Source organism: Oncorhynchus kisutch, unplaced genomic scaffold (assembly GCF_002021735.2).
Source record: "Oncorhynchus kisutch isolate 150728-3 unplaced genomic scaffold, Okis_V2 scaffold1433, whole genome shotgun sequence".
NCBI classification, from domain to species: Eukaryota; Metazoa; Chordata; class Actinopteri; order Salmoniformes; family Salmonidae; genus Oncorhynchus; species Oncorhynchus kisutch.
The window spans coordinates 21317-41570 of NW_022263378.1; the positions used below are offsets into that span (position 1 = coordinate 21317).

General features: G+C 40.5%; 2 gene segments (V, D, J or C); both read left to right on the plus strand.

The window, feature by feature from the left end:
• Window positions 1-746: 746 nt before the first annotated feature.
• On the plus strand, window positions 747-5129 carry LOC109877497 (Ig heavy chain V region 914-like). The segment is given in 4 exon segments: window positions 747-855; window positions 1020-1375; window positions 4805-4891; window positions 5004-5129. Coding segments are annotated over 3 exon segments (429 nt in total).
• A 5960-nt stretch (window positions 5130-11089) lies between these two features.
• On the plus strand, window positions 11090-16360 carry LOC116366318 (Ig heavy chain V region 914-like). The segment is given in 4 exon segments: window positions 11090-11217; window positions 11382-11737; window positions 15167-15253; window positions 15366-16360. Coding segments are annotated over 3 exon segments (429 nt in total).
• The last annotated feature ends 3894 nt before the right edge of the window (window positions 16361-20254 follow it).

A 20254-nucleotide genomic window follows, 5' to 3' on the forward strand; every position in this document is an offset into this window, starting at 1 on the left:
AGCATAAGCTGTGTCACAGGTTGGGTTCGAAAGCCTGCAAGGAAAGCAATGGAGTGGATTTCCAATATATGGGGTAATGGAGATATCTACAAAATGATGCACTGAAAAACAAGTTCAGCATTTCAAAAGAGGCCTCCAGTAACTCTGTGTCTTTAAAAGAGCAGAGCCTGCAACCTGAAGACACAGCTGTGTATTACTGTGATCGCTACCCTCCACAGTGATACAAACCAGCACCAGACCTGAACAAATTCCCAGATACCCATGTGAGCATGATGCAAGCACAACATAATATACAGCTCCACAACAAGATATCAACATATTAAGACTAATGCTCAGTCTCAAAAATGGTCAAATTATAATTTAATAAGCTAACTTTACCAAAAGCATACATAATTAAAAGCTTTTCAGACATTTAAACTCCAAGTAAAAATGTTGTCCCCGTGTTGCTGATCTTCAACACATCGACCTAAAGCCATTATATATAGTCAACACATCATACTAAAGCCATTATATATAGTCAACACATCATACTAAAGCCATTATAGTCAACACATCATACTAAAGCCATTATAGTCAACACGTCTCATAAGTTGAATCTGAACTACAGAGAGAAGAACAAAGGACAGGGAGGAGAGAGAATAAAGGAATAGAGCAGAAGATCTCTCCCTGTCAGGATATTTAAACCTCTAGAGGGCGGTCTATGCAAAGTCTCCCTCCTGTTTATCCCTTTATAATCAGACACTCAGCCTTCTCATTATGTGGATTGATTCGGTAGCAAGCACAGCATATAACCTGACTATCACTGAACAATGAGGACTGTCTGGAGTTTAGTACTCATGGTGGTGTTTGTAAAAAGTAAGTTACAATATTCTGTGTTCACTATAATTAATGTTCCATCATTTTCAGTAATTTTTCAGAAGTCATTTGCTACAAATAGGTATATAGACATGTTTGAAGACATCACTGTTCATGTGTATGAATGTTTGCAATCTAAAGTGTTGAGTATTTCATTTCCACAGGTGTTCATGGTCAGATACTGACTGAGTCTGGACCAGTGGTTAAAAAGCCTGGAGAATCACACAAACTGACCTGTACAACCTCTGGGTTCACATTCAGTAACTTCTGGATGGCTTGGATCAGACAGACTCCTGGGAAAGGACTAGAATTTATGGCAGCACATTATAACAGCATAAATATTGCCTACTCCCAGTCTGTTCAGGGTCGGTTCACCATCTCTAGAGATGACAGCAAGCAGCAGGTGTATCTCCAGATGAACAGCCTGAAGACTGAAGACTCTGCTGTTTATTATTGTGCCAGAGACACAGTGACACAGGAGGCTGCAGCACCGTACAAAAACTGTTCAAACCTGATCACGGTATGAGAGGCAGTGACCCACATCTGTTGTTCAGACACACCCTCTATGAGAGAGCAGAAGGACTCAAAACTAATGAAAAAAACACTGATATCAATATTATCCTCATAAAATATTCCACACACATTACAACAGTGAAAAGCATATTATTTACATGAACCAAAATTCAACTTTACAGAATTTAGTTCATATTAGCCATTACATTTTGAGTATTTGTATCGGACAGAATCAAATTAATGTGATCAGCAAACATAAATATACTCAAACTAAAAACCGTAATGGACCAATTATATATCCCTGGGGAACTCCACAATAGATTCCCAAGAGGGGATGAGCAGTAAGAGATATATAATAATTGTTTTGTCCCACATAGGCAAATATTATTGTTTCTTAGATTTTCAGCACTGTATAAAAGATCAAACATGTCTAGTGTGAACTTGGCTGATGGAAAATCTGAAAAACAGATAGAAGAATGAAAGACAGGGGAGGGAGGGAACCAAGGAATAGAGCAGAAAATGGAAAACAGTCTAAAGTTTCCAAAACTGTCAAAATATTGTCTGTGAGTATAACAGAACTGATATTGCAGGGGAAACCCCGAGGAAAATCCAATCAGGAAGTGCCGTTTATTTTGAAACCGTTGTGTTCCTATGCAACCCTATTGGCCATTGTAAGGGATATCAACAAGATTCCTTTTTCTACGTATTCCCTCAGGTGTCTACAGCATTTTGACGTAGTTTCACGCCTTTATGTTGAAGAATGAGCGTAAACGACTACATTGCGTAAGTGGCCAGCTGAGGGCTCTCAGAGTGATTCTTGCGTAAAGGACAGAGGTAGTCATTTTTCCTCTCGCTCCTACTGAAAAGCCAATTGTCCCGGTTGATATTTATCGAATAGATATTTGAAAAACACCTTGAGGATTGATATTTGCCATGTTTCTGTCAATATTATGGATATAATTTGGACATTTTTCCGCCGTTGTCATGACCGCTATTTCCGGTGGATTTCTCAACATAACGTGACCAACAAACGGAGGTATTTTGGGTATAAAAATAATCTTTATGGAACAAAAGGAACATTTGCTGTCTAACTGGGAGTCTCGTCAGTGAAAACATCCGAAGATCATCAAAGGTAAACGGTTAATTTGATTGCTTTTCTGATTTTCGTGACCAAGCTTCCTGCAGCTAGCTGGACATAATGCTATGCTAGGTTATCGATAAACTTACACAAACTCTTGTCTTGCTTTGGCTGTGAAGCATCATTTCAAAATCTGAGATGACAGGGTGATTAACAAAAGGCTAAGCTGTGTTTCACAATATTTCACTTGTGATTTTCATGAATATGAACATTTTCTAGTGATATTTATGTCCGCTGCGTTATGCTAATTAGTGTGAGGCGATGATTACGCTCCCGCATGCAGGATGGGTAGTATCAAGAAGTTAATGTGAGTCTGGAATGAGAGTTTACAGTCTAACCAGACACCTAGGTATTTTATATAACCTTTATTTAACTAGGCAAGTCAGTTAAGAACAAATTCTTATTTTAAATGATAGCCTAGGAACAGTGGGTTAACTGACTTGTTCAGGGGCAGAACAACAGATTTGTACCTTGTCAGCTCAAGGATTTGATCTTGCAACCATTTCGGTTAGTAGTCCAATGCTCTAACCACAAGGCTACGCTGACGCCCCAACTATTTGTAGTTGTCCACATATTTTAAGTCAGAACCATCCAGAGTAGTGATGCTGGACGGATGGGGAGGTGTGGGCAGCGATCGGTTGAAAAGCATGCATTTAGTTCTGCTTGCATTTAATAACAGTTGGAGGCCATGGAAGGAGAGTTGTATGGCATTGAAGCTCGTCTGGAGGTTATTTAACACAGTGTCCAAAGAAGGGCCAGAAGTATACAGAATGGTGTCGTCTGCGTAGAGGTGGATCAGAGAATCACCAACAGCAAGAGTGACATCATTGATGTATACAGAGAAAAGAGTTGGCCCGAGAATTGAACCCTGTGGCACCCCCATAGAGACTGCCAGAGGTTCAGACAACAAGCTCTCCGATTTGACATACTGAACTCTGCCTGAGAAGTAGTTGGTGAACCAGTCATTTGAGAAACCAAAGCTGTTGAGTCTGTCGATAAAAATGTGGTGATTGACAGAGTCGAAAGCCTTGGCCAGATCGATGAAGACAACTGCACAGTATTGTCTCTTATCGATGGCGGTTATGATTTAGTTTAGGACCTTGAGCGAGGCTGAGGTGCACCCATGACCAGCTCAGAAACCAGATTGCATAGCGGAGAAGGTACGGTGGAAATTGAATTGGTCGGTGATCTGTTTGTTAACTTGGCTTTCGAAGACCTTAGAAAGGCAGGGCAGGATAGATATAGGTCTGTAACAGTTTGGGACTAGAGTGTCTCCCCCTTTGAAAAGGGGGTTGCCCGCTGCAGCTTTTCAATCTTTGGGGATCCCAGACGATACGAAAGGTTGAACAGGCTAGTAATAGGGGTTGCAACAATTGCGTCGGATCATTTTAGAAAGAGAGGGTCCAGATTGTCTAGCCCGGCTGATTTGTAGGGGTCCAGATTTTGCAGCTCTTTCAGAACATCAGCTATCTGGATTTGGGTGAAGGAGAAATGGGGGAGGTTGGGCAAGTTGCTGTGGGGTGTGCAGGGCTGTTGACCAGGTTAGGGGTAGCCAGGTGAAAAGCATGGCCAGTCATAGAGAAATGCTTATTGAAATCTTAAATTATCGTGGATTTATCAGTGATGACAGTGTTTCCTAGCCTCAGTGCAGTGGGCAGCTGGGAGGAGGTGCTCTTATTCTCCATGGACTTTACAGTGTCCGAGAACTTGTTGGAGTTTGTGCTACAGGATGCACATTTCTGTTTGAAAAAGCTAGCCTTTGCTTTCTTAATAATGGGAATTGATGGAAATTGATGTAAAATATATCACTAGCCACTTTAAACAATGCTACTTAATATAATGTTTACATACCCTACATTACTCATCTCATATGTAAATACTGTACTCGATACCATCTACTGCATCTTGCCTATGCAGTTCTGTACCATCACTCATTCATATATCTTTATGTACATATTCTTTATCCCTTTACACTTGTCGGGAGATGGGGCGTCCGGAGCCGGGGGTGCCGAAGGTGGAGAGAGGAGACCACTCCTCTCCCATCGGTCCATTCTCTCCATTACTTGATCCATCACGGAACCGATCCGATGGAGGACGGTGGTGTGGTGGAGAACCCGTTCCTCCATCGATGGGAGAGGGTTGGCTGCTGCTCCTGCTGACTCCATTCAATCTTTAGGTGCGGGATTCTGTAATGCTCCGGGTGTCGTGGGTGTGGAGTCAAACGCAGGAGACAGAGAGTGCAATGCTGTGCTTCTTTCATTGCTTTCTTTTTCTTCTTTTTTTCATTTTTTTTTTCAGGCTGTAACACAACAAAATGTGGAATAAGACAAGGGATATGAATAATATCTGAGGGCACTGTAATTGTCATGGTGATGTCCATACACAGTAAGTAAAGCATTACATGGTGACTGAATAATGTCTGAGTATCATGGTCAAAGTCTGTATTAGTGTAAATACCACATCTTCAACTGAATGTTTAAATGTTTTTGTTTTGCAGGTGTTTGTTCTGATATCAGACTGGATCAGTCTCCTTCTCAGGCGAAACGACCTGCAGACACAATTAAATTGTCCTGTTCAATCTTTGTTTATTCAATGACTAGATCTGCAATTCACTGGATAAGGCAGAAACCAGGGAAAGTACTGGAGTGGATCGGGAGAATGAAGAATGGTTCAGGCACAGATGTTATCCACGCAGATGTTATCAGTCATCCTGACTGAGGATGTCTCCACAAGCACACAGTTCTTAGAGGCCAAGAGTTTGAGAGCAGAGGACTCTGCTGTTTATTATTGTGCTCAACAGACACTGACTGGAGATGGTGAAGCAGTTATACAAAAACCCCAACACCGCCTAACAATATGGCTAGCTGGTGTACTACTTCCTCTCTTTGTGTCACACTAGAATAATGCTGTGTATAGCATTACTGTAAAGAATACAATAACAATATCACAAAGAACTACACAATAAAAGGGTCCACACTCATAGTGTTAAAGTTACTCTCAAGGTAGTGTCAGAGTTTCAGAGTTAATTTGACTCAAAATGGTGTAAATTCCACTGAAAGGAGTTGAATTTACACTGCAATGACTGCATCATTTTATATTCCGATGTAATTCCGACACTAGAGCTCATTGACTCCTCACAATGTTCAAAATACTCATCCTGGGTTAACTTTTTAGGGATAGGGGGCAGCATTTTCAAATTTGGATATATTTCGTGCCCATAGTGATCTGCCTCCTACTCTGTCCCAGATGCTAATATATGCATATTATTATTACTATTTGATACAAAACACTCTGAAGTTTCTAAAACTGTTTGAATTATGTCTGTGAGTATAACAGAACTCATATGGCAGGCAAACTTCCAAAGAGTAAAGGGAAATTCTGGGGGTGGTTGATGTTATACTTATCGTCTATTCACATCCCATTAAGATATGGATCTGTTCGCACTTCCTACGCCTTCCACTAGATGTCAACAGTCAGTAGAACGTGGAATGAAGCCTCTAGTGTGATGTGGGGCCGGATGGCAGCTATTTGAGTCAGTGGTCTGGCAGAATGCTAGTTCCTGGTTACGCGCATTACTCATGATATCGCCATTGTGTTCCGTTACTCTAGCTAGTAAAAGTAGCTAATTGGACACAAGTAATGGGACATTATCAAACAAAACAATGATTTATTGTGGAACTAGGATTCCTGGCACTGCATTCTGATGAAAGATCATCAAAGGTTAGGGAATATTTATGATGTAATTTCGTATTTCTGTTGACTCCAACATGGCGGAGAAATATTGTTACGTCTTAGCGCTGTTTTAGATTATTGCATGGTAGGCTTTTTTCGTAACGTTTAAAAAAAATCCAACACAGCTGTTGCATTAATTATTAATTAATTATATGTAAAACATGTATCTTTCGTCAAAGTTTATGATGAGTATTTCTGTTATCTGGCGTAGCTCGCTGTAATTACTCCAGATATTTTATAGGCATTTCTGAACATGGCGTCAATGTAAACCGAGATTTGTGGATATAAATATGCATATTATCGAACAAAACATAAATGTATTGTGAAACATGATGTCATATGAGTGTCATCTGATGAAGATTATCAAAGGTTAGTGATTAATTTTATCTCTAATTCTGCTTTTGTGACTCTGTCTTTGGGTGGGAAAATGGCTGTGTTTTTTTGGATTTGGTGGTGATCTAACAAATATATGTAGTGTTTTCGCTGTAAAACATTTTTAAAAATCAGACACGATGGGTAGATTAACAAGATGTTTATCTTTCATTTGCTGTATTGGACTTGTCAATGTGTGAAAGTTAAATATTCCCCCAAAATATTTTTGAATATCCTGCGCTACCTTTTCAGCGGAATGTTGGGGAGGGGGGGGGGGGGGGGGGGGTGGTGGTGCTAGCAGAACCCCTAGTCCAAAGAGTAAAGGGAAATTCTGGGGGTGGTTGATGTTATACTTATCGTCTATTCACATCCCATTAAGATATGGATCTGTTCGCACTTCCTACGCCTTCCACTAGATGTCAACAGTCAGTAGAACGTGGAATGAAGCCTCTAGTGTGATGTGGGGCCGGATGGCAGCTATTTGAGTCAGTGGTCTGGCAGAATGCTAGTTCCTGGTTACGCGCATTACTCATGATATCGCCATTGTGTTCCGTTACTCTAGCTAGTAAAAGTAGCTAATTGGACACAAGTAATGGGACATTATCAAACAAAACAATGATTTATTGTGGAACTAGGATTCCTGGCACTGCATTCTGATGAAAGATCATCAAAGGTTAGGGAATATTTATGATGTAATTTCGTATTTCTGTTGACTCCAACATGGCGGAGAAATATTGTTACGTCTTAGCGCTGTTTTAGATTATTGCATGGTAGGCTTTTTTCGTAACGTTTAAAAAAAATCCAACACAGCTGTTGCATTAATTATTAATTAATTATATGTAAAACATGTATCTTTCGTCAAAGTTTATGATGAGTATTTCTGTTATCTGGCGTAGCTCGCTGTAATTACTCCAGATATTTTATAGGCATTTCTGAACATGGCGTCAATGTAAACCGAGATTTGTGGATATAAATATGCATATTATCGAACAAAACATAAATGTATTGTGAAACATGATGTCATATGAGTGTCATCTGATGAAGATTATCAAAGGTTAGTGATTAATTTTATCTCTAATTCTGCTTTTGTGACTCTGTCTTTGGGTGGGAAAATGGCTGTGTTTTTTTGGATTTGGTGGTGATCTAACAAATATATGTAGTGTTTTCGCTGTAAAACATTTTTAAAAATCAGACACGATGGGTAGATTAACAAGATGTTTATCTTTCATTTGCTGTATTGGACTTGTCAATGTGTGAAAGTTAAATATTCCCCCAAAATATTTTTGAATATCCTGCGCTACCTTTTCAGCGGAATGTTGGGGAGGGGGGGGGGGGGGGGGGGTGGTGGTGCTAGCAGAACCCCTAGTCATAAGATGTTAACAACAGTGTCCCGATGAGAGAGTATTTTCTGCCAGGTGAAATTGCGCCTCATTAGATCATTGTTGTGGACGTGTCCAAATAAATGTTGCTAGAAAACAGCTTAAACAAATGCAAATGCAGCTACTGTTGTTGTTCTGGCTGCACTGTTTGATGTGACTGTAAGGTAGCTGTAGTTGGCCAGATAGCAAGTAAGGTAGAAGAACGTGGCCAGCCAATATGGCAATGGAACATTTAGAATGAACGACTGGGTCGCGTCTCTCGCAACCAAAACGAAAGAATGAATGACCAGCCGGCTGGTGTAGCAGCCCTAGATTTGTGTTGGGACTATATCTTGTGGAAGGATGAAATAGTATGAATTAAAACAAGTTTGTCGGGTCTAACAACCTCCATGTCAATATATCCTCCATACACCGGCTTCGAGGGCATTATCACTGTGACTACACCGGGGCCACAGTGATATTACGCCATACCCCTTTGCTTCTGTATGGACACATCAACACTGAACAGGTCAAATTAACACCCCACACGACAATGGTATCAATGTAACCTGTTGGGTTTCTTTTTCTGGGCTTCGTTATTTACTTAACAAATAATGAATACGCTGAATGTGCACATATTAAATTAAGATATTTTAATTAGAATACAGCTATAGACAGAAGTCAAAGATCAAACATACAACTTATGTCTCTCCTGAGTTCTGCGAAATAGGAAAGCTCTAAGTTGCTTTAATATGCTTGCAGTCAAGTAATAGTAATGTAACTGCCTACGTCAACACGTTCTACTCATGAGACCAAGCCCATGCATATACAGATAAACAAACTTGCAGGAGAGAACAATAGTTCCAGTGTTTTCTAAGGGCTCAGCAGTAATTTTCCATTCCCCAAGTTGCTTTATAGTGGTATGTCTATCTTGTCTCTTATCTCTTTCACTCCCCTGCACGGTTCTGTGTCTATGAATCTCTTTTAGCCTTGAGGCGCTTTCTCACAGACACCCTGTTTTGACTGCAATAACTCACACATCTCTCAGACCGTTTCTCATAAGAGGCAGAGACTAGAAAAGGACTGTGGAACAATATTAAACCTTATAATGCATATATATGTATTGCTAATCTGTAGTCCAGGACCCTATAAATGTAGTGGAGGAGGGGTCTTATAGCCCTTCCCCTTCTATTGATACAACATAAGCATAATCAATTATTATAATACATCAATCATTTGGTGCAGCCCCTATCATGACCCCAAGGCGACCTCATCAAACCCTACTGAAACCTCACTATAAACATGATTTTGGGCATAGCCATGTTATTGAATTTTACACTGCAACATAAATCCATACATTTGAAAACAACTGTTACAAACTGACAATGGAAACACCTTTTCTCAGAAATAATAATCACAAACAATGAAGATTAATCCACCAACTCATCGATGATAATTATACTGTAAGAACCTTTAGTATTGTTTTATTATATTATGCATGGTTTTATGTTTCTTATACCTCACTGAGAGCAGAGACATAGTCATATGAAATATCTAAGGAGATGTGAAGGAGCTGTTGTTGTGCTGGGAATTATCACAGTTTTTCCCATTTGTGTTTTTTCATCAGAAATGATTACTTATGGGGACCTTCATGTGTGTGTAAAATATTACTGTTCTCAAATGTTTAATTGATCGACGTTAGATGTGTATGAATTTATTTTAGAAAAATGCTATACACCCATTGTTTAGCTGGAATGAAACGTTTGAGTCCTATATACAGTACAGTCAACAGTTTGGACATTCCTACTCATTCAAGGTTTTTTCTTCATTTTTACTATTTTCTACATTGTAGAATAGTTACCAAAAAAAAAAAAAGTGTTAAACCAATCTAAATGTATTTTAAATTTGAGATCCTTCAAAGTATCCACACTTTGCCTTGATGGCAGCTTTGCATAATCATAACCAGTATCATGAGGTCAAATAGCCCTTTCACAGCCTGGAGGTATGTTTTGGGTCATTTTCCTGTTGAAAAACAAGTCCCACTAAGCGCAACCCAGATGGGATGGCGTATCGCTGTGGTAGCCATGCTGGTTAAGTGTGCCTTGAATTCTAAATATATCACAGACACTGTCACCAGCAAAGCACCACCACACCATCACACCTCTTCCTCCATGCTTCATGGTGGAAACCACACATGCAGAGATTATTCCGTTCACCTACTCTGCGTCTCACAAAGACAAGGTGGTTGGAACCAAAGATCTGAGCATTTGGGTTGATGCTCAATATGTGTACTGCGGGGGTCTTGAACTCAGCCAGCCAAGTGTAATGGTTGTAAAGCCTGGAGAGTCTCTGAGCATCACCTGTAAGGTCTCTGGGTATTCTGTTAGTGATAGCAGCATAAGCTGTGTCACAGGTTGGGTTCGAAAGCCTGCAAGGAAAGCAATGGAGTGGATTTCCAATATATGGGGTAATGGAGATATCTACAAAATGATGCACTGAAAAACAAGTTCAGCATTTCAAAAGAGGCCTCCAGTAACTCTGTGTCTTTAAAAGAGCAGAGCCTGCAACCTGAAGACACAGCTGTGTATTACTGTGATCGCTACCCTCCACAGTGATACAAACCAGCACCAGACCTGAACAAATTCCCAGATACCCATGTGAGCATGATGCAAGCACAACATAATATACAGCTCCACAACAAGATATCAACATATTAAGACTAATGCTCAGTCTCAAAAATGGTCAAATTATAATTTAATAAGCTAACTTTACCAAAAGCATACATAATTAAAAGCTTTTCAGACATTTAAACTCCAAGTAAAAATGTTGTCCCCGTGTTGCTGATCTTCAACACATCGACCTAAAGCCATTATATATAGTCAACACATCATACTAAAGCCATTATATATAGTCAACACATCATACTAAAGCCATTATAGTCAACACATCATACTAAAGCCATTATAGTCAACACGTCTCATAAGTTGAATCTGAACTACAGAGAGAAGAACAAAGGACAGGGAGGAGAGAGAATAAAGGAATAGAGCAGAAGATCTCTCCCTGTCAGGATATTTAAACCTCTAGAGGGCGGTCTATGCAAAGTCTCCCTCCCGTTTATCCCTTTATAATCAGACACTCAGCCTTCTCATTATGTGGATTGATTCGGTAGCAAGCACAGCATATAACCTGACTATCACTGAACAATGAGGACTGTCTGGAGTTTAGTACTCATGGTGGTGTTTGTAAAAAGTAAGTTACAATATTCTGTGTTCACTATAATTAATGTTCCATCATTTTCAGTAATTTTTCAGAAGTCATTTGCTACAAATAGGTATATAGACATGTTTGAAGACATCACTGTTCATGTGTATGAATGTTTGCAATCTAAAGTGTTGAGTATTTCATTTCCACAGGTGTTCATGGTCAGATACTGACTGAGTCTGGACCAGTGGTTAAAAAGCCTGGAGAATCACACAAACTGACCTGTACAACCTCTGGGTTCACATTCAGTAACTTCTGGATGGCTTGGATCAGACAGACTCCTGGGAAAGGACTAGAATTTATGGCAGCACATTATAACAGCATAAATATTGCCTACTCCCAGTCTGTTCAGGGTCGGTTCACCATCTCTAGAGATGACAGCAAGCAGCAGGTGTATCTCCAGATGAACAGCCTGAAGACTGAAGACTCTGCTGTTTATTATTGTGCCAGAGACACAGTGACACAGGAGGCTGCAGCACCGTACAAAAACTGTTCAAACCTGATCACGGTATGAGAGGCAGTGACCCACATCTGTTGTTCAAACACACCCTCTATGAGAGAGCAGAAGGACTCAAAACTAATGAAAAAAACACTGATATCAATATTATCCTCATAAAATATTCCACACACATTACAACAGTGAAAAGCATATTATTTACATGAACCAAAATTCAACTTTACAGAATTTAGTTCATATTAGCCATTACATTTTGAGTATTTGTATCGGACAGAATCAAATTAATGTGATCAGCAAACATAAATATACTCAAACTAAAAACCGTAATGGACCAATTATATATCCCTGGGGAACTCCACAATAGATTCCCAAGAGGGGATGAGCAGTAAGAGATATATAATAATTGTTTTGTCCCACATAGGCAAATATTATTGTTTCTTAGATTTTCAGCACTGTATAAAAGATCAAACATGTCTAGTGTGAACTTGGCTGATGGAAAATCTGAAAAACAGATAGAAGAATGAAAGACAGGGGAGGGAGGGAACCAAGGAATAGAGCAGAAAATGGAAAACAGTCTAAAGTTTCCAAAACTGTCAAAATATTGTCTGTGAGTATAACAGAACTGATATTGCAGGGGAAACCCCGAGGAAAATCCAATCAGGAAGTGCCGTTTATTTTGAAACCGTTGTGTTCCTATGCAACCCTATTGGCCATTGTAAGGGATATCAACAAGATTCCTTTTTCTACGTATTCCCTCAGGTGTCTACAGCATTTTGACGTAGTTTCACGCCTTTATGTTGAAGAATGAGCGTAAACGACTACATTGCGTAAGTGGCCAGCTGAGGGCTCTCAGAGTGATTCTTGCGTAAAGGACAGAGGTAGTCATTTTTCCTCTCGCTCCTACTGAAAAGCCAATTGTCCCGGTTGATATTTATCGAATAGATATTTGAAAAACACCTTGAGGATTGATATTTGCCATGTTTCTGTCAATATTATGGATATAATTTGGACATTTTTCCGCCGTTGTCATGACCGCTATTTCCGGTGGATTTCTCAACATAACGTGACCAACAAACGGAGGTATTTTGGGTATAAAAATAATCTTTATGGAACAAAAGGAACATTTGCTGTCTAACTGGGAGTCTCGTCAGTGAAAACATCCGAAGATCATCAAAGGTAAACGGTTAATTTGATTGCTTTTCTGATTTTCGTGACCAAGCTTCCTGCAGCTAGCTGGACATAATGCTATGCTAGGTTATCGATAAACTTACACAAACTCTTGTCTTGCTTTGGCTGTGAAGCATCATTTCAAAATCTGAGATGACAGGGTGATTAACAAAAGGCTAAGCTGTGTTTCACAATATTTCACTTGTGATTTTCATGAATATGAACATTTTCTAGTGATATTTATGTCCGCTGCGTTATGCTAATTAGTGTGAGGCGATGATTACGCTCCCGCATGCAGGATGGGTAGTATCAAGAAGTTAATGTGAGTCTGGAATGAGAGTTTACAGTCTAACCAGACACCTAGGTATTTTATATAACCTTTATTTAACTAGGCAAGTCAGTTAAGAACAAATTCTTATTTTAAATGATAGCCTAGGAACAGTGGGTTAACTGACTTGTTCAGGGGCAGAACAACAGATTTGTACCTTGTCAGCTCAAGGATTTGATCTTGCAACCATTTCGGTTAGTAGTCCAATGCTCTAACCACAAGGCTACGCTGACGCCCCAACTATTTGTAGTTGTCCACATATTTTAAGTCAGAACCATCCAGAGTAGTGATGCTGGACGGATGGGGAGGTGTGGGCAGCGATCGGTTGAAAAGCATGCATTTAGTTCTGCTTGCATTTAATAACAGTTGGAGGCCATGGAAGGAGAGTTGTATGGCATTGAAGCTCGTCTGGAGGTTATTTAACACAGTGTCCAAAGAAGGGCCAGAAGTATACAGAATGGTGTCGTCTGCGTAGAGGTGGATCAGAGAATCACCAACAGCAAGAGTGACATCATTGATGTATACAGAGAAAAGAGTTGGCCCGAGAATTGAACCCTGTGGCACCCCCATAGAGACTGCCAGAGGTTCAGACAACAAGCTCTCCGATTTGACATACTGAACTCTGCCTGAGAAGTAGTTGGTGAACCAGTCATTTGAGAAACCAAAGCTGTTGAGTCTGTCGATAAAAATGTGGTGATTGACAGAGTCGAAAGCCTTGGCCAGATCGATGAAGACAACTGCACAGTATTGTCTCTTATCGATGGCGGTTATGATTTAGTTTAGGACCTTGAGCGAGGCTGAGGTGCACCCATGACCAGCTCAGAAACCAGATTGCATAGCGGAGAAGGTACGGTGGAAATTGAATTGGTCGGTGATCTGTTTGTTAACTTGGCTTTCGAAGACCTTAGAAAGGCAGGGCAGGATAGATATAGGTCTGTAACAGTTTGGGACTAGAGTGTCTCCCCCTTTGAAAAGGGGGTTGCCCGCTGCAGCTTTTCAATCTTTGGGGATCCCAGACGATACGAAAGGTTGAACAGGCTAGTAATAGGGGTTGCAACAATTGCGTCGGATCATTTTAGAAAGAGAGGGTCCAGATTGTCTAGCCCGGCTGATTTGTAGGGGTCCAGATTTTGCAGCTCTTTCAGAACATCAGCTATCTGGATTTGGGTGAAGGAGAAATGGGGGAGGTTGGGCAAGTTGCTGTGGGGTGTGCAGGGCTGTTGACCAGGTTAGGGGTAGCCAGGTGAAAAGCATGGCCAGTCATAGAGAAATGCTTATTGAAATCTTAAATTATCGTGGATTTATCAGTGATGACAGTGTTTCCTAGCCTCAGTGCAGTGGGCAGCTGGGAGGAGGTGCTCTTATTCTCCATGGACTTTACAGTGTCCGAGAACTTGTTGGAGTTTGTGCTACAGGATGCACATTTCTGTTTGAAAAAGCTAGCCTTTGCTTTCTTAATAATGGGAATTGATGGAAATTGATGTAAAATATATCACTAGCCACTTTAAACAATGCTACTTAATATAATGTTTACATACCCTACATTACTCATCTCATATGTAAATACTGTACTCGATACCATCTACTGCATCTTGCCTATGCAGTTCTGTACCATCACTCATTCATATATCTTTATGTACATATTCTTTATCCCTTTACACTTGTCGGGAGATGGGGCGTCCGGAGCCGGGGGTGCCGAAGGTGGAGAGAGGAGACCACTCCTCTCCCATCGGTCCATTCTCTCCATTACTTGATCCATCGCGGAACCGATCCGATGGAGGACGGTGGTGTGGTGGAGAACCCGTTCCTCCATCGATGGGAGAGGGTTGGCTGCTGCTCCTGCTGACTCCATTCAATCTTTAGGTGCGGGATTCTGTAATGCTCCGGGTGTCGTGGGTGTGGAGTCAAACGCAGGAGACAGAGAGTGCAATGCTGTGCTTCTTTCATTGCTTTCTTTTTCTTCTTTTTTTCATTTTTTTTTTCAGGCTGTAACACAACAAAATGTGGAATAAGACAAGGGATATGAATAATATCTGAGGGCACTGTAATTGTCATGGTGATGTCCATACACAGTAAGTAAAGCATTACATGGTGACTGAATAATGTCTGAGTATCATGGTCAAAGTCTATATTAGTGTAAATACCACATCTTCAACTGAATGTTTAAATGTTTTTGTTTTGCAGGTGTTTGTTCTGATATCAGACTGGATCAGTCTCCTTCTCAGGCGAAACGACCTGCAGACACAATTAAATTGTCCTGTTCAATCTTTGTTTATTCAATGACTAGATCTACAATTCACTGGATAAGGCAGAAACCAGGGAAAGTACTGGAGTGGATCGGGAGAATGAAGAATGGTTCAGGCACAGATGTTATCCATGCAGACTCCCTGAAAAGCTTATTCATCCTGACTGAGGATGTCTCCACAAGCACACAGTTCTTAGAGGCCAAGAGTTTGAGAGCAGAGGACTCTGCTGTTTATTATTGTGCTCAACAGACACTGACTGGAGATGGTGAAGCAGTTATACAAAAACCCCAACACCGCCTAACAATATGGCTAGCTGGTGTACTACTTCCTCTCTTTGCTTTACAGTAATGCTGTGTATAGCATTACTGTAAAGAATACAATAACAATATCACAAAGAACTACACAATTTAAAGGGTCCAGCCTCTAACATTCAAACTACCTCTTTCTTGCCTAGTCTGGTCAAGCTTTCTTGATGTCACATAAAAAAAAATCATAAACAAAGTATTCAGAACATATGAACCTGTTCCTCATCTCTGAATTCTCTATTTAATCTCTGTGTGATCTTCCCACCCTGTGAGGAGGAGTCAATGCAAAACTCTGATCTCTTTATATGGTCCCCATATCCTTGATTAGTAACTGTATAAGTGTGCCCTTTGTTCACCATTGTCTTGTCTATTATTGTTCCATTGTCCGTTGGTCGTGTGAGTAACTGTGCTTGTTTTGGCTCTCGTGCTGCATGTTGTGCGTTTGTGTTTTCGGGTCACGTCCCGTGTATTTATTACAGATCTCGCCACGTGTATTAGAGGTACTCCTCGCTCTTTGTTTGGGTTCAACCCTGTGTTTTGTATACATGTTTGTTTGATCTTTGTCCCTGTGCCTTTACATGTGACGCTGTCATTTGGTTGAAATATAAAACCATATTACACATTTCTGCAACTGTCTCCTGACCCTTCATACCAACGAGACATCCATCACTACTTATCTCACTGCAGAGTGGAGGAGAAGGACTGACGACTAGACTGAGTGTTACACTGATCATAGTCTAACATGTTTAACAAAGATGACATAATAGGGATACATGCTACTTTAAAACACTTTGTTTTTACTTTCAACAGATGGTTGTGTGTACTTAAAAGCTTTTGTTCAAGTTTGAAATACTCTATTTTTATCAACAGGTGTTCAGGGTGAGATACTGAGTCTGGCCCCATGGTTAAACAGACTGGATAATCCCACCAAATGACATGTACAGCCTCTGGTTTAGATATAAACAACGACTGGATGACGTGGAACAGACAGGCTCCTGGGAAAGGAGTGGGTTGCAATTATTACTGGCAGTGATGGTGGCATCACTTACTAATCCCAGTAAGTTCAGGGTTGATTCACCATCTCCAGTGACAATAGCAAGCTGCATCTCCAGATGAACAGTCTGAAGACTGAAGACTCCTCTGTTTATTATTGTGCCAGAGACAGTGACACGGGAAACTGCAGCACCGTACAAAAACTGATCAAGCACATCTCTCATTCGTAGAGTCAAATGTGATGTGATACACACAAACTGAGGATCCAGCATAAATTCCAAGTGTAGTCTAAGCATACCATTCATCATCAAGCTCAATGCAGTTTAAACACTACTCTGGCCATGTTCTGTTAGTCAGTCAATATCTTTCAAAAGGAGACACCATGTGTACATTTAACCATTTATTCGAAAAGATTACAATGCATAGTCTTGGCGTTAGGCTCTGCTCCTTCAGGGTATCTAACTGCCAGAGTGAAGCATCATATGAAGATGATAATAGAACTACAGGCAGTGAGTACGATATGCTATATCAAATCCCCTGAAGGAAGAAACAGAACCCACAGGTGGAGGCTGGGGTGGGGATGGGATATCAGAAAGAGCAAGCATAAAGAGTAACAGCTAGTTACAGCAGGAGAGCAGCAAGAGACACCAGCGCATGGGAGTGTTGACATCTGACTTATAGTGTAGGAAGCATGTGTAGAACTGGTCAACTTAAATATACCGCATGTAATTAGATTGTGAATCCAATTGGTGTAATATATGCTGAAGCAATCAGCTAAAGCCACCACAATCTGGTTTCCCTTCTGAACTGGCTCTGCTTGATATATTTTTGATGACATCTTATTCACATTCACCTGTATATGAGCCTAATCCAATTCAGAGTTTGAATTACTGGTAGGTTTAAATTAATGTCCTCATTGAGCATACTGAAATATACAATGGAAAAAAATAAAAACGCAAGATGTAAAGTGTTGGTCCCATGTTTAATAAGCTGAAATGAAAGATCCCATCACAGTAAAAATAAAAGTGTTAATTTAACTCCTGTAGATTTGAATTCAACACTGTTTCAGATAACATTTGGTCCCAGTCTACATAGTGTTAAAGTTACTCTCAAGGTAGTGTCAGAGTTTCAGAGTTAATTTGACTCAAAATGGTGTAAATTCCACTGAAATGAGTTGAATTTACACTGCAATGACTGCATAATTTTATATTCCGATGTAATTCCGACACTAGAGCTCATTGACTCCTCACAATGTTCAAAATACTCATCCTGGGTTAAAATAAGTCAACACTGTACTCAGTCACTCAATTCACAAAATAATTCAATGTTCATTTCTCTACCATAAACTGCATCCCATGTCGATTAAGAGAATTTGGCAGTACGTCGAAACGGCCTCACAACTGCAGACCTCGAGTTTGGCGTCGTGTGGGTGAGCGGTTTGTTGATGTCAACGTTGTGAACAAAATGCCCCATGGTGGCAGTGTGGTTATTGTATGGGCAGGCATAATCTACGGACAACAAACATAATTGCATTTTATTGATGGAGATACCGTGACGAGATCCTAAGTCCCATTGTCGTGCCATTCATCTGCCGCCATCACCTCATGTTTCCGCATAATAACACAGCTCCAAGTCGCAAGGATCTGTACATGTAATGGAAGCTGAAAATGACCCAGTTCTTCCAACGCCTGCATAATCACCAGACATGTCACCCAGTGAACACGTTTGGGACGCACTTGGCCGATGTGTACGACAGCGTGTTCCAGTTCCAGCCGCTTCGTACAGCCATTGAAGAGGTGTGGGACATCATTCCACAGACCTAGGGCTGTGGCGGTCACAAAATGTTGTCAAGAAAATAACTGTCTCACAGTAAATGATCGTGAATTGATATAAACACATTTAGCATCTCCTGGCTTCCATACAAGCCACCGATGCAGACCTTTGGAACATCTACATTTCTACAAGTCTAATGAATTCATGTAATAAATCCCACACCATCACAATGAATCCATTATTTATTTTAGACAGGTCTAAAGAAGCATGATATGAAGAAAATGTAGTCTGTTCCAGATGAACAGAATAGCATACTTTGAGTTTTTCTTGTTAGGTCCTGATCTGGCCATGCCAAATGGCTGTGGGCTACACTAGTTCATTTAGCAGACAAGATTTGTTTAGAATTATGTGGTATTATTTTATAGTATGAAGAATACAATTGAACAAAGCTGAATTAAATAGAAAGGATATTTTCTCCAAACGATTTGAGGGAGTGCACACATGCGGCTATTCTGTTATATGATTAACAAAGAAATAGCTATTCCTATATGCTTAACTTCTTGCGGATCAGTGGGACGCTTCTTGTGGAGCAGTGGGACCTCGCCAACATCCGGTGAAATTGCAGAGCGCGAAATTCAAAATAAAAAATGTGTAATATTAAACATTCATGAAAATAGAAGTGTCATACATCAGTTAAAAGCTTAACTTCTTATTAATCCAGCCGCTTTGTCAGATTTCAAAAACGCTTTACAACAAAAGCATACCATGCGATTATCTGAGGACAGCGCCCCAGGAACAAAAGCATTAAAAACATTTTCCAAACAAGCAGAGGCGTCACAGAAGTCAGAAATAGCGATGAAATCGCTCTGTTTGCAATCCCAATGGTCCCAGTTACATCACAAATTTTCGTTTTGTTTGATAAAGTCGTTCTTTATATCCCAAAAAGTCTGTTTAGTTGGCACGCTTTATTCAGTAATCCACCGGTTTCACTCGTTCAAAATTCATAAGAAGACCTTTGGCGAAGACTTTTGGAGGATGGCCTGGTTTCACGAAGGGCAGCAAAGAAGCCACTTCTCTCCAGGAAAAACATCAGGGTAGATGGATATTCTGCAAAAGTTACAGGGATTGGACTGCTGAGGACTGGGAACAAGTCATTTTCTCGGATGAATCCTCTTTCCGATTGTTTGGGGCATCCGTAAAAAAACTTGTCCGGAGACAAGGTGAGCGCTACCATCAGTCCTGTGTCATGCCAACAGTAAAGTATCCTGAGACCAGTCATGTGTGGGGTTGCTTCTCCGCCAAGGGAGTGGGCTCACTCACAATTTTGCCTAACACAGCCATGAATAAAGAATGGTACCAACACATCCTCCGAGAGCAACTTCCCCCAACCATCCAGGAACAGTTTGGTGACGAACAATGCATTTTCCAGCATGAAGGAGCACCTGGCCATAAGACCAAAGTGATAACTAAGTGCCTCGGGGAACAAAACATCAATATTTTGGGTCCATGGCCAGGAAACTCCCCAGACCATAATCCCATTGAGAACTTGTGGTCAATCTTCAAGAGGTGGGTGGACAAACAAAAACCCACAAATTCTGACAAACTCCAAGCATTGATCATGCAAGAATGGGCTGCCATCAGTCAGGATGTGGCTGAGAAGTTAATTGACAGCAAGCCAGTGTGGATTGCAGAGGTCTTGAAAAAGAAGGATCAACACTGCAAAATATTGACTCTTTGCATCAACTTCATGTAATTG